This window comes from Pseudophryne corroboree, chromosome 2 (genome assembly GCF_028390025.1).
Source record: "Pseudophryne corroboree isolate aPseCor3 chromosome 2, aPseCor3.hap2, whole genome shotgun sequence".
In the NCBI taxonomy this organism is placed as follows: Eukaryota; Metazoa; Chordata; class Amphibia; order Anura; family Myobatrachidae; genus Pseudophryne; species Pseudophryne corroboree.
In genome coordinates this window covers 89,206,615-89,220,660 of record NC_086445.1, presented here as the reverse complement: position 1 = coordinate 89,220,660, position 14,046 = coordinate 89,206,615, and the positions used below count along the sequence as shown (strand labels likewise).

The following is a 14,046-nucleotide window of genomic DNA, read 5'->3' as shown; positions in this document are numbered from 1 at the left end:
ATAATTGACAGATAATTCAAATGTGTTAGTTTACTTACGGGTAATAGCGGGATGCAATCGCGGGAGGCGGGGGTGGGTAAAAAAGCCGGATGCAATCACGGGTAAAATCGGGGTGCAATCGCTGGAGGCGGCTAAAAAAGCGGGATGCAATCACGGGAGGCGGGGGCGGGTAGAAAGCGGGATGCAATCTCGGGATGCCATCGTTGGAGGTGGGGGCAAGTAAAAAGCGGGATGCAATTGCGGGAGGGGTGGCGCCGGGTAACGTTAGGGTGCAAGGGTGCGGTCATGGTGTGGGCGGGAATATGCTGGATTCTATAGTGGAAGGGCAGGCAGGGAGTGGAGAGGGGGATATTGCAGACAGAGCAAGGACCAGTCAGCAGCTTTCAGAATTTTAGAAGAACCGCCCTGCATATCACCAGATGGGTTACACAGCACTCACCCATTTTACGCTGACATCAATACTGGGCTGGCTCATAACAGTTGGGCAGCTGCAGCATCCCTGCTCCTCAGTCACTTACGGACGAGGAAGAGCCCAGCTGAGCAAAGGGAATAATGAAGGCAATTTTCATCGGCAGTGAGCAGCGCCGCCCCCCAGTGGTCGCCGCCCATAGGCAGCTTTCTAAAGCTGCCTAATGGTAGCGCTGGCCCTGCCCCCTTGCAGTGCACATGGTTTTGCCCATTAGAGAACAATTTTGCTGCTGCGATCCGGTCTGAATTAGACCCTTTTCTGGGTCATGCTGTCATCGGAACCACTGTCCCGGCAAGATAATTTTTTGTAAATTACTGCGCAAAATAATTTATTATCATTTGTGACATGCAGTGACATGGAATCACGGCATGTCGCAATAGACTCTTAGGAGTATATTTACGAAGTGGTAACTTTTGCCAATTGCCGCTTCTTGGTGAGTTTGAGCTCACAATTTAGAGAGGCACTAATATTGAGTGCAAAGCTCGGTGTGTTTTACACTTAACATTAGTGGCAATTTGTAAACCTACTCAGGAGTCAGTATTTTGTTATATCTCCTTAGGAAAATGTAATAACCAGTAGACGTTATATTCCATTTTTTTTTTAACCCAAGAACCAATACTGAGTTGTGGGCAGGGGCGGACTGGTATGGAAAACCAGCCTAGGAATTTATGGAAGCAGACCTAATGGAGTTGGGGTCTGTTGATGAAGTGGGGTCTATTGAGGGGGCGGGATTTGTCCTCATAGGGTCTGATTCAGAGTTGGATGCAGTTGCGGCCTTCCTTGCATCTTTTGCTGCAGTTGCGTATGTGATTTTATACTAATGGGGGTAATTCTGAGTTGATCGCAGCAGGATTTTTGTTAGCAGTTGGGCAAAACTATGTGCACTGCAGGGGAGGCAGATGTAACATGTGCAGAGAGAGTTAGATTTGGGTGTGGTGTGTTCAATCTGAAATCTAAATTGCAGTGTAAAAATAAAGCAACCAGTATTTACTCTGCACAGAAACAAAATAACCCACCCAAATCTAACTCTCTCTGCACATGTTATATCTGCCTCCCCTGCAGTGCACATGGTTTTGCCCAACTGCTAACAAAAATCCTGCTGCGATCAACTCAGAATTACCCCCAATGACTCTACAATGCAACTCCTTGGTGTACATCCGTGCTTACAAATACGCAAGGACTGAGATGACCACCTTTAGTGTCTACAGATACTGCAATCATGCTTTGTGTATCTTTAGATGCCACCATTTGTCACACCATTGAAACCTTCACTTGCCCTATGCTAGGTGCAGATCATCCGTCTGAGTATGGCCTCCAATGTGAGCAATTGAACATCTCTATATGCAACCACTTTCAGCATCACACCCATATCACTCCAGTAACATGCCCATACTACATTACATCTGCGTCTGATTAGCCAACCCCCTGTATTCACACAGGAATGCCCAGCACATTTCTAATACACTTCTTGGTGCATGTGCCTGACTATGTACTGCAACTCTGCATGGACTTCATCATGGTACATGCATGCGCAGTGCAACTCAGATGCAAGTGCAGATTAAACACATTGCACAAGAAACAAATAAAACACATTGGCCCCCACAGGAAAAAATACACACACATTGGCCCCCACAGAAAACAATAAAACATATTGGCCCCCCACAGGAAGAAAAAAAAAAGTTAAATATAGCTTTTGGTATTACAATTTGTTTCAAATTTCCACTGCTGTTTGAAAGGCCCAGTGACACCAATAGGTTTTATAATTCTTGGCTGTAACGTCTAAATATTCATTTATTTATTAACATTTATGTAGAGCTAGCATATTCCATTGCACTGTCTTCCAAAGTTGGGCAGGAGCAGGTTGGGAACTGAAAAGTGGCCCTCAAAAAATTTAGAGACGTGGCCTCACATGGACAGCACTAAAGGTATACTATGTAACCATGGCAGCAGCACCCCTCACATGTCAACGAACAAAACAGGCCCCCACAGGCACATTGGACCACCTGGGATCTTCCCTGTTAGCCCTATGGCCAATTCGCCCCTTGTTATGGGTTTGGATCTAGTCTCCTACTGACAGTAGCAACATATTATATGTACATAATTAATTATATATATATATATATATACACACAAAATATACCCTTAATTCAAAATAGAATGGTTGTCTGACCTTGTATCCCATGACATCTGACTCGTTTGCTAATGATCGGACCGCTTCCCAGCCCAAGGACACATGGGAACCGTTCTGTATCCACTTGACAATGCTTGGAGCTTGACTGGGAGCTAGAGGAAAAAAACAGAATCTCTTATATACAAATTAAATGTAAATAAATATTCCAAGCCATGCCCATGGAATTGCTCTCTCTATAGTTATCCTGCTAGCACAGCTGGAGGCTGATAAACCATTCCCGCTCCAGCGGTGTCATTTTAATGGCTACTCTAAGTGATGGAACTTAGTGTATAAACCAGAATCCTTTTTATCTCTCTTCTGTGTCATAAATGCTTAGTCCTGTTTTCATGGAATAAAATATCAATATGTTCTGGAAAAAACCTTTGCAGGGACAATTTTACAGTTGGATTCATAGGCTGCGTGTTAACACTGCGAGGGACACTGATCGAGAAAAACAGAGCACCAAGATCAGATGCTTATTACAAACTGCAGGCAGGTGAGACTCAAACCAGGACGTATGTCTTATATTTAACACTAAAGGTGGGTACACACTTAGCGATAAAGTAAATTACGTAGCTCATTTTGACCCTTCCTGTCATGACGTCACTGTGCGATTTTATTAGTGATATCGCACAGTGTGTATGCCCGCTGTCGGGAGGCCCTGCCTGGGAGGGGAAACACTAGGTGACGTCGCTCATCGAGCACACCGTCTAGTGCAGTGATGGCTAACCTTGACACTCCAGGTGTTGTTGAACTACATATACCAGCATGCCCTGCTACAGTTTTGTTATTTGGCCATGCTAAAACTGATGCAGGGCATGCTGGGATGTGTAGTTCAACAACAGCTGGAGTGTCAAGGTTAGCCATCACTGGTCTAGTGTGTAATTGCCATGTTTGCCATTCTGAGAGATAGAGTAGGACTGATCAGATGCGGAATACTTTGGCGCAGTTGGTCAGCTCAACTAATAACTAAAACTAACATTCCCTGTTTATATAGTATAGAGCAGGCTTTTTCAACCAGTGTGCCGTGGCACACTAGTGTGCCGCGACCAGTTGCAAGGTGTGCCGCGGAGCCAGAGCAGCTTCCTGCACCTTCAGAATGAACTGTTGGCCCGGGTTCTTCTTAGAGGATCAGTTGTGCTCCGGCCATGACCTATGACTTGAAAACAATGTGATATCATAGGTCACGGCCGCCGCGTCTCACCACCCAGCCAGCCCACCCGCCTGCATACATATCTTCCAGTTCCCGCCTGCATGCACAGCTTTCCTTGCCCACCCACATCCACACCTGCCCGACCGCCTGCTGCTCAGTATTCGCAGAACTCCACTATGAACAACCCCCGCCACTGACGGACAGGGAGGAGGACATCTGATAATATTTGTTATTTTATTTCTCCTGTGGGGAACAATAGGATTTCAATAGGATTTATGGGGGGAACAATGTGAATAATTTATGTGGGGAGCAATAGGATTTATGTGGGGAGCAACATGATTTATGTGGGGAGCAATGTGGTTGTTTTTTCTGTGTAGGCCAATGTATGTGTGTGTTTTTTTGTTTTTTTTTACTGTGAGGGCCAATGTGTGTGTTTTGTTTTTTTTCTGTGGGGAACGGATGGTGTGCCTTGGCAATTTTAAAATATTGTTCGGTGTGCCGCGAGTAAAAAAAGGTTGAAAATCTCTGGTATAGAGAATACAGCTTGGAGTCTCTACAATGTAAATGGTAAATGTAGAGATTCTTTGATTTTTATTTAAAATTGTGGTCACACAGGGCCGCCATCAGGGGGAGGGGGGGGGGAACTGCCGGGACTGGAGTCCCAGCCCAGATGAAGGGGGGTCCTGCCCCTGGCTCCTACAGTAGAACCTCTGCCCCAAGCCGCATTGAACTCCAGCTCATCTCAGACGATGCTGGAAACCAACAGCTGTTCTATTCGTAGCCTGCCCTGTTGCCATCATGTGGTTATTTGTGCCAGGTTCCTGACACAGCGCAGTTGGTGCAGGACAGCGCCCAGGTGCCTGGCACTTATAAAGCGCGATGTCTGCACTGCTGAGCCTTCCTAGGCAGCCACAGATCCTTAGCCCCACGACTGGATCTTCATGAGGGATGGCTGTGGTCAGGGAAAGCCACGGACACCTCCAACATAGGCCAACCCCAGGATCATCTATCTCTTCACTGGTGTGGAGATACTAATGTTAACACTGAGTGGGATTCACTGAGAGACAGAGGGGAATGTGGGGTGTCCCTAAGACAGATAGGGAGGGGTTACTAAGAGACAGGGGGAAGGGGGGGTTTCACAGATACAAAGGAGAATGTGTGTGTGTGTGTGTGTGTGGGTGGGGGGGGGTTACCGAGAGACATACGGTTATGGGGTCATCATATGTGTGTATGAGACTATGCGGGGGTGGGGGTTCACCTAATTTGTTCAGTCCCAGGCCCCAGAATTCCTGATGGCAGCCCTGTGGTCACATACCATAGCACATGTATCTCAGATATACAAGTATACATTTTGTGGTCACATTTTCTCGTGCACCCTGATGTTAGCTCATTTAATCCAATTTATGTCAGGTGCTTTCCTAGGTGTTTTATAGCTGATATGCTTGCTGGCTGGCTCACCTTTAAAAGCCTGTGTGCAGTCTCAAATCAGGAGGCTCGTCTTATGTTTAACACTAATATGATAAAATTACCACGTCAATGATGAATTAGCCCTGACCAGATGGGGAAGACTTTGTACAGTTGGGCAGCTTAACAAATGTTGCAACGATTGAAACAATATAATTAAAGCAGCATATTTTTGATATCAAAGGAATCTGCTTAAATTAAAGACAGGAAAACACAGGTAAAAATGGCAGCGGCCAGTCAGTATTGTTCAAGTAATGGCAAATCAAAGAGTTCCCAGATGGGAGATCCCTGAGTAAGTCTCCCCCCTGGTAAGTAATGATGCTGTTTGTGTCATTATGCAACAGGAATGGGGGGCACAATGGTATGATTAGCATCATCAGCGCCCATCACACATTGCACGATGACGTGACTCACGTCTTTGCCCAGTAGCACAAGGGCCTGGTGGCGCTTGTTGTGCTGTCAAAGCCCTGTCTGCGTCACAAGAAAGAGAAACGTGATGTGGGAGTGCGTCATGATCTCCCGGGTGCCTGGGTGGGCTCAAGAAATTCAGAAGTCTCCTGGACATTCCCGGTACATAGCAATCTTTTTATTTTATTGCATGCACAAAATATTTATATTATCGCTTACACAAACTTTATAAATGTATAACAAACGTGAACTTTTTTTTTACCAGTGTAGTAAGACATGCCCAGTCTCAACTTTCAGAGTACCAAATACTGGTTTTATAATTATCCCTCTGTCAGACGCCTGGTTTTATTATATTTATTTATTTATTAACAGTTTCTTATATAGCGCAGCAAATTCCATTATTATATCCTGAACTTGTAAAGAATCAAGGGAGAGGGAACCAGGGGAAGGGATGTTGGGTCACTTACGCGATTTCTTGGTGCTCCCACGTATTTCCGGGCTAGGGGGACCGTATCCGGCTTTGTTAAACGCTCTTGTTGTTATGTGATATAACGTGTTTCCTTCTAACGCTGTCAGAATGATGGAGGATTCATTTCCAGCGGTTTTCACTTTTTCCGCAGCCTCTTCTTGCTCCATATCTTTCCAGTAACTAACCTGCCAACATTGACCACACAGAAGATTAATTTTTGGCAGCCATGAAATTTCCACTGGTTTCCTTTTATTGCTTATTTGAAGGCACCGGACTCCCCACAGTCCGTAGAACCTTCTGTCAAAAAATTAACAGGCTATTCAAAACATGAGGGATTTGTAGGCCAAGTTTATGCCTGAGTGCTATTAAGCATCCCGCCCAGCTGTCTAGGGTCAGGATGCCACTATATTACTCAGAGAATCATTGATATTCAGAAACTGAGATGTAGTATTACACAGTTTGGCTGCCTGGGCGGAATGGTAGAAAACAATTGCTGACAGACAGTCAAAAGAATTTAAACAGAAGTCTGGGATGTCTCGTCTCACCCACATTTTAACCAGCCGATCTACGTTGCTTGGCACAGTGATTTGCAAGGTGCAGCTATAGAAGAAACATTTTGCCCTTATCACTATCCAAATAGTGATATATCTGCTCCGATGTGATGGATGGACTCTGACAGTCCACCTAAGGATACATTTCTAGTGGGTTAATGTTTTAGGGAAAAGCATAAGCAAATCGGTGATGGAAGGAGAACATTTTCTTTCAGCTGTTGCAACCAGGACAGGTGTCTGTCACATTTAGTTTATAAAGAGCTCTGACAATGTCAAAATGACCTTTACTGGAGAAGCAGGGATAAATATGTTGATGGATGTTCCCAGGCTCCTGCACAAAAGGACAGCATCTAGTTGTACAGTATTTATTAAAGCAGGAGATATGCAGCGATGCAGAACTATAAATTCCAGCATGCCTAACAAACACCCATACTAAATGGCAACTAATAGGACTTTGTCTCCTGTGCTGTTTTTACTGTGAATAATCTTTGGATAATCCCAAACTGGAGCATATGTAGAGGTCCCAAGGACATTGTGCAAAATCTAAACCGGCTCCCTCTTCCCACTCCTTTTACAACCCAACACACATAGGGGGTCATTCCGAGTTGTTCGCTAACTGCATTTGTTCGCTGTGCAGCAATGAAGCAAAAAAAGGCACTTCTGCGCATGTGTATGTGGCGCAATGCGCACGCGCGGCAACCTATTACAACGAACAATGTAGTTTTGCACAGGGTCTAGCGATGCTTTTCAGTCGCACAGGCAGCCGCAGAGTTATTGACAGGAAGGGGGCGTTTCTGGGTGTCAACTGACCGTTTTCAGGGAGTGTTCGGAAAAACGCAGGCGTGCCAGGAAAAATGCAGGCGTGGCTGTGCGAATGCAGGGCGTGTTTATGATGTCAAATCGGGAACTGCATGGTCTGAAGTGATCGCAAGCGCTGAGTAGGTTTGAAGCTACTCTGAAACTGCACAAGATTGTTTTGTAGCCGCTCTGCGATCCATTCGTTCACACTTCTGCTAAGCTAAAATACACTCCCAGTGGGAGGCGGCATAGCGTTTGCACGGCTGCTAAAAACTGCTTGCGAGCGATCAACTCGGAATGACCACCATAGGACTCCCAAAATAGATGAGTTTACATAACTGATAGGTGGGTCATGGCAATGCTTGCAGCCAGCAGAGAGTGAAAGATTTATGTAGTCGTGACCGCACAAACTTTAGACTGAGTATCTCTCTATCTATCTATCTATCTATCTATCTATCTATCTATCTATCTATCTATCTATCTATCTATCTATCTATCTATCTGTCTACCTATCATAATTGATAGTAATTGGCCATACTTGTCTACTTCTGAAAAAGCATTTCAGGGAGATGTGAAAGTAACACCTATAAGCGCGGTCTAGCACTGCTACATCTGAGAGGCGTGTCATGAAAATGACTTACATCCAAATGTAAATGAGCCGCACAGTTAGTAAGATCTACTTAGTTGAAGAAAAGACACTGATATTTTTCAGAAATTCTATGTGTATTGTGTATTACAAGAGGTTCCATATACTGTAAGTGGCCACAGGAAACCTTATTTAAAATGCATTTAGCCATAGGGATCATTGTGCTTTATAACCAATGCAGGGAAATGGCGCTGATGAGCCCATTTCAATGTATGTATCTCTGATTTTTCTATTTTTCCCCAAGAATGTAACAGCTGCATAATGGGGGTAAGGTACAATCAGGGAGATTGCTGGACTATTCAGGGAGTGAGGGAGATTGCTACTATTTCAGGGAGTCTTCTGCAGAATGAGGGCGGGTAGGCAACTATGAATTGGGAACAGCATAGAGGGTGCAGGCTGGCTGTAGAGGGGGTGGGGCAGAGCAGGGGTTGGACACTGAGGTGACTCGGCATATGCCGGGTTTGTTATAGGGATGGCCATTGGAAGCCCACCATCAAATGACGGCTGGGCTTCCGCCATCAAATCTTTCGATGCAATGGTAACTGGCCATCGCATCAAAAGAATTCACTGGTAGGGAGTTACTCTTCAAGTACAAAAGCATCGCCGCTGTGTGTGTGTGTGTGTGTGTGTGTGTGTGTGTGTATGTGTGTGTGTGTGTGTGTGGGGGGGGGGGTTGGGCTAGACATGCGGGGTGGACTAGCCCTGTGCTGGGAGTCCCCCCGCATGTCTGTGTGACTGATTGTAGATGTGCTAAATTTAACACATCTACGATCAGGTCTGAATTAGGCCCAAGGTGTGTTCAGTAAATGGATTTTAGCCTCACCGCACCAGATGCCAATATCCAAAATGGTTTCCATATGAGAAAGCTTCATTTTATTTCCACTGGTAGATTACGGCAGCCGCCAGGCCAGCTAGTAATGCAATACACTATTAGCGCTTGCTTGTATATTTACACCTACACAAAATGCACATTCCAGGGATACACACATTGCAGCCTGATTCCCTGCACACTACACTGCCTCGTATACAGCCCTTTTACCAGTACTCAGAATAGGTGACCCGATTAATCTAAGTCTATGGGAAGTTTACTGCCATCGCTGAATAGTTTGAGCTGCAGTGCACATGAATAGCAGCTGAGAGACTGAACTGTGTGCATCTATTTTCAGGTTAAGGAGATATCATGGTTAGTTCCTAAGTGACCGGATGAGGCACGCAGCGGTGCAGAGCATCGTGCCTTGTGGCATTTCATGTGACTGCAGATACTGGTTGACATTAGCAGACAGAGGAAAATCCTAGGCTTTAAAGTGATGTCTGTCATAGTTGGTCATTTACACATGGATAATTTGTCTGGGAGGCAAGAAGAAAAAACTGAACAAATCAGGCCCCAGTTACATGAGCCAAGCTGTCATTCCGCGTCCTTTATACCAGACAATGCAAGATTCGTGATCATCACCGCAAAGTGCAATATTATCATCTCATTGTAAAGGCTTAACCTTAATGTAGGCAGCCTGAACCAATATACTGCATGCATAATAATCAGCGCAAACCTGCCCCTACCCATTGTACAGTAGGCACAAATGATACCCTTACAAACAGATTATATATATATATATATATATATACATATATATATATATATACAGATTCAAACAATATCTCTGTGTGCTAATAAATATATAACTGTAGATTCAGGTCAAAAGTAAGAAATGAACTACAATTTATCGATGGGATATTCAGTTTATCGAGGTAATACAATGATTCTGATATATATTGATATCTGTCATGGTCCAGTACATGTGAATTCCCCCCTGAGCTCACACCTTTTGTTAAAGTGAGGGGATTCTTTTTTAGGGAACTACTGCATTGTCCATCAGAATCATTGCATTACCTCGATAAACTGATATCCGACTGATTCATTGGAGTGAATTTTTTCCTTTTGAACTGAATCTACAGTTACAGTATATATTTATTAGTGCACAGAGATATCGTTTGTATCTGTATGAATATCTTGGTTTCCCACTAACAGAGGTTTCATCTCTGGTGCGGCTCATAATATAGTGCAATATTAAGATTTTTTTTTTGTCTAATATATATATGTATGTATATATATATATATATATATTTATTTTCGCTTATGCTCAACTCAGCATCGCCCACATATGTGTAAACACACCTTCCCTGTGACAGAATGCTATGTCACAACCCAGACCCTCCTCGGCGGTCTGAGCTGTGGATGTGATCAGAATGTGTGTGGGTTAGCATCACCCTCACTTGCCTGTGCACAATTTTGGAGCATGCGCAGTGCGAATTCATGCCACATATGCTCTGCGACCAGTGGTAGATTCAGCTCTGCAAAAGCCTCAAAATGTGCAAACGTCTGAGATTTGTAAAACACATGCACTTTGTATATGCCATTCCTCCAGTACAGATTGCCACTGTATGTCACTGCCCCATTACCAGTATGCGCCCTGTGCCAACATATAGTGTTCTGCCAGCACACAGTCTGCCCAGTACCAGTATACTGCCTGTGCCCCCCGGTCCCAGTGTACGGTCTGTGCTATCAGTATACTTCCTGCCAGATATGGCTGCAGCAATGAGAGGTAACAGCACTGACTACTGAGATCACTTGGTATATGGGGCACATATGGTATAGTGAACATGGGTGTACAGACAGTATACTGACTGACACATGGTGCCATGCGGGTGGCACTTCGAGAAATTAGCTAGATACTTACTAAACTATGGAACCAGATGCTGCTCCATCTGCCCCAGAAACATTTGTCCACAGAGAAACAACGCTTCACAAACATGCAAATCACAGTGGAGCCTACTTAGGTGCAATTCTGGCTCTTTCCTTACTATAGGGAATGTTTAATAAAAACATTTTGCGGGAAATACCAAAAAAATGTAATCATCCCCTGGATGTATTATGGGGGTTCCAAAGCAAATATTGAAGATATCGGCTGCAGGTCCCCCATTTCCCAGCGCAACATCAGCTCTCATAGGTTTCTATTGTGGCTGCTTTATTGTGAGATTTACCAAGCTCTGAAATGTGAAGACCCTGAAACCTAACGCCATTTTAAAATGGCACCAGCCATTGTAGCCTGTAGGCTACATACCGCACTTTTTAACGGAAGAGGGATCATCCAGAATCCACCCTGGTAATGGCCACTCTGATGACCACACATGTGCAGTAGGGCCACTCTGGGCCCCAAGGCATAAAGTACAGTAATCTCTTATTGGAGTTCCTATCCCTGGATGTGTTTCATATTATATACAGGCAGAATAGAATTTCTCATTGACGCAAAGAGATGAAATATGAAATTCTGATAATCAATCAATTAATCCCCCACCTGAAAATGTTATCAGAAATCTAGCATCTGTTTAGGTCTATAACATTTATTTTCATATGTTCCAATTTTAGGGGGAAAAATTCACCTATGGTTGTCTAGTACCAACCTTTGGATGTATAATGGGGGTGATTCCGAGTTGTTGGCTCGATAGCTGCTTTTAGCAGCATTGCACACGCTAAGCCTACGCCTACTGGGAGTGTATTTTAGCATAGCAGATTTGCTAACGAAGGGTTTGCTAATTTTCTCGTAACGATTACCCCGCAGTTTCTGAGTAGCTCCAGACTTACTCTTCCAGTGCGACGAGCTCAGTCCTTTTCGTTCCTGGTTTGACGTCACAAACACACCCAGCGTTCACCCAGCCACTCCCCCGTTTCTCCAGCCACTCCCGCGTTTTCAACTAGCACGCCTGCGTTTTTCCGCACACTCCCATAGAACGGCCAGTTTCCGCCCAGAAACACCCACTTCCTGTCAATCACACTACGATCAGCAGAGCGATGAAAAAACTTTGTTACGCCGTGAGTAAAATACCAAACTTTTGTGCTAATTTACTGGGAGCAGGCGCGCTGCGTACAATGCGCATGCGCAGTTTGCGACTAATCGCACCGTAGCGAACAAAAATAACGAGCGAACAACTCAGAATCACCCCCAATGTACAGTAGCATTACCCACCACCGCCCTTGTGGCAATAGATCCTCTAGTGGCATTATCCCCCACCCTACTAGTGTGCAGTACGGTTTCATCTTAAAATGAAAGGGGTTAAATGTGCCGCACATGAAGTGCGTCAGGGAAATCGCGACTGGCTGAGGTCGCATCGCATGCAACAGTGCCTGATAAATCAGCATAGGGGTCTATTTGTCACAGGCAAAAATACTGTGAGCAGGACAGGACTTGGGGTTTCTTTCTGCTATTTATCAAAACCTCCTTCTGGTGATGGCTCCCCGGGGGACTCCTGTGTTACCACTGCTGCTCTTTGCTGGCATGATACATCAAAATATTGTTAGCCTTGGGTGCCCACATGAGAAAATGCTTTATTATTCACATTTGTTTTTTTCAGTTTTGTTTTGTTTTGTTTTTATTTCAGTTTTTCTTGCACTGAAGTGTGAAGAGTGGTCCATGTGGGTGCCATGCCGGGGACGGAGTGGGCGGTGTCTCACGGCGGGCTTCGGTGCAGCGGGGGGCTTCCGGCTTGGAGGCGGAGAAGAAGATAGAAGAAGAAGTGGTGGAAGAAGCGACAAGAAGATAGAAGAAGCAGCGGAAGAAGCGGCGACGGAGAAGACCAAGGAATCGGAGGAAGGAGCCCAGCGGCAGAGGTCCGGCAGAGAGTGCTGCAACGTGTGGGAAGCAAAAGATCTGACAAAGCTCCCCGCTGCAGCCTCTCTCAACGAGTCGGGTAGGCGGCCTTGGGCCACCAGTACGTATATTTAATCCTCCCTAGAGCACCAGGGTTCAGGCACCAGGTCTGCGGGTACAGTCGGGCCCCTCCGGCCTGTGCCACTATAGTCAGGCCCTTCCGGCCTGTGCCCACATACAGGCCCCTCTGTCCTGTGCCCACATTCAGGCCCCTCTGGCCTGTGCCCACCACCAGGCCTCCGGCCTGTGCCCACCACCAGGACCCCGGCCTGTGCCCACCACCAGGCCCCCGGCCTGTTCCCTCCACCAGGCCCCCGGCCTGTGCCCTCCACCAGGCCACCAGCTTGTGCCCTTCACCAGGCCACCGGCCTGTGCACTTACCCAGGCCACCAGCCTGTGCCCTCACCTAGGCCTCCGGCCTGTGCCCACATTTAGGCTTAAGCCTGAATCTCCAGAGGTACAACTTCAGATTGAATCCTTGTCTGGTGAGTGAGATAACTCATTGAAGGTTCAGGATAAAAGGGTTGCAGCACACAGGCCTGGCCCAGGCAAGGCTCCACAGGTAGTGTGCTTGTGCGGTAGCTTACTGGGGATCTGTGTCTGGCTGGGTATGAGGGACCGGCTGGTTCCCAAACTGTGAACACTGTAAGGGATTGGAGGGGCTGTGGAGTAATGGACCCGTCCCACGCGCCTCAACTTCCCGTTAACCTGAAGTGGACGGCTGTCCACAACAGAGAACCCTTTTCGCGCTCGCGTAAAGTGGAGAGCGCCCACCATGTTTGTTAACCTGTGAGCGAAGCCGGCTATACGGGGTTACTTATCATATGTCATCGTGTAGGAGTATTATTCAATCTGATTCATTGCATTGTGGTTGTGTATTGATGGTGTGATCACTGTCAGTTAAAGCTAGAAATAGTCAACCCAGTTGTATTTGTTGTATTGTTCGGCAGGTGAAGTTAGGCAGAAGTTAGTTGTTAGCCGTTGGATAAGCCTGCAGTTAGGGAGGCTGCTCTTCTTTCTTCTATGGAAGCAGAGATCCGCTACAATCAAGGTGACCAGTAAGTTGGAAGTGAGTATTGCTCCGTGTCTGTCTGTTACCCCTCCCCGTGCACCGGCCTAAGGGGTTTGCTCACGGACGTGAGAACCCCATTGCCACACTACGCGTGAGAGTGCGAGTGTGTGAAAATTGGGTAGCTGAGGCTTTTAGCCAGTGAT

The 14,046-nt window shown here is 45.9% G+C and overlaps 1 protein-coding gene across 2 annotated transcripts in view; it reads right to left on the bottom strand.

The window, feature by feature from the left end:
* Nucleotides 1-14,046, bottom strand: part of CNTN5 (contactin 5) — a 2,165,994-nt gene that overhangs the window by 25,104 nt on the left and 2,126,844 nt on the right. For both annotated transcript variants that reach the window (XM_063951497.1, XM_063951498.1), the window contains 2 exons: nt 6,132-6,318; nt 2,640-2,752 (listed from right to left, as the gene is read on the bottom strand). In XM_063951497.1, the coding sequence (XP_063807567.1) occupies nt 2,640-2,752; nt 6,132-6,318 (300 nt within the window). The remainder of the gene's footprint in view (nt 1-2,639; nt 2,753-6,131; nt 6,319-14,046) is intronic.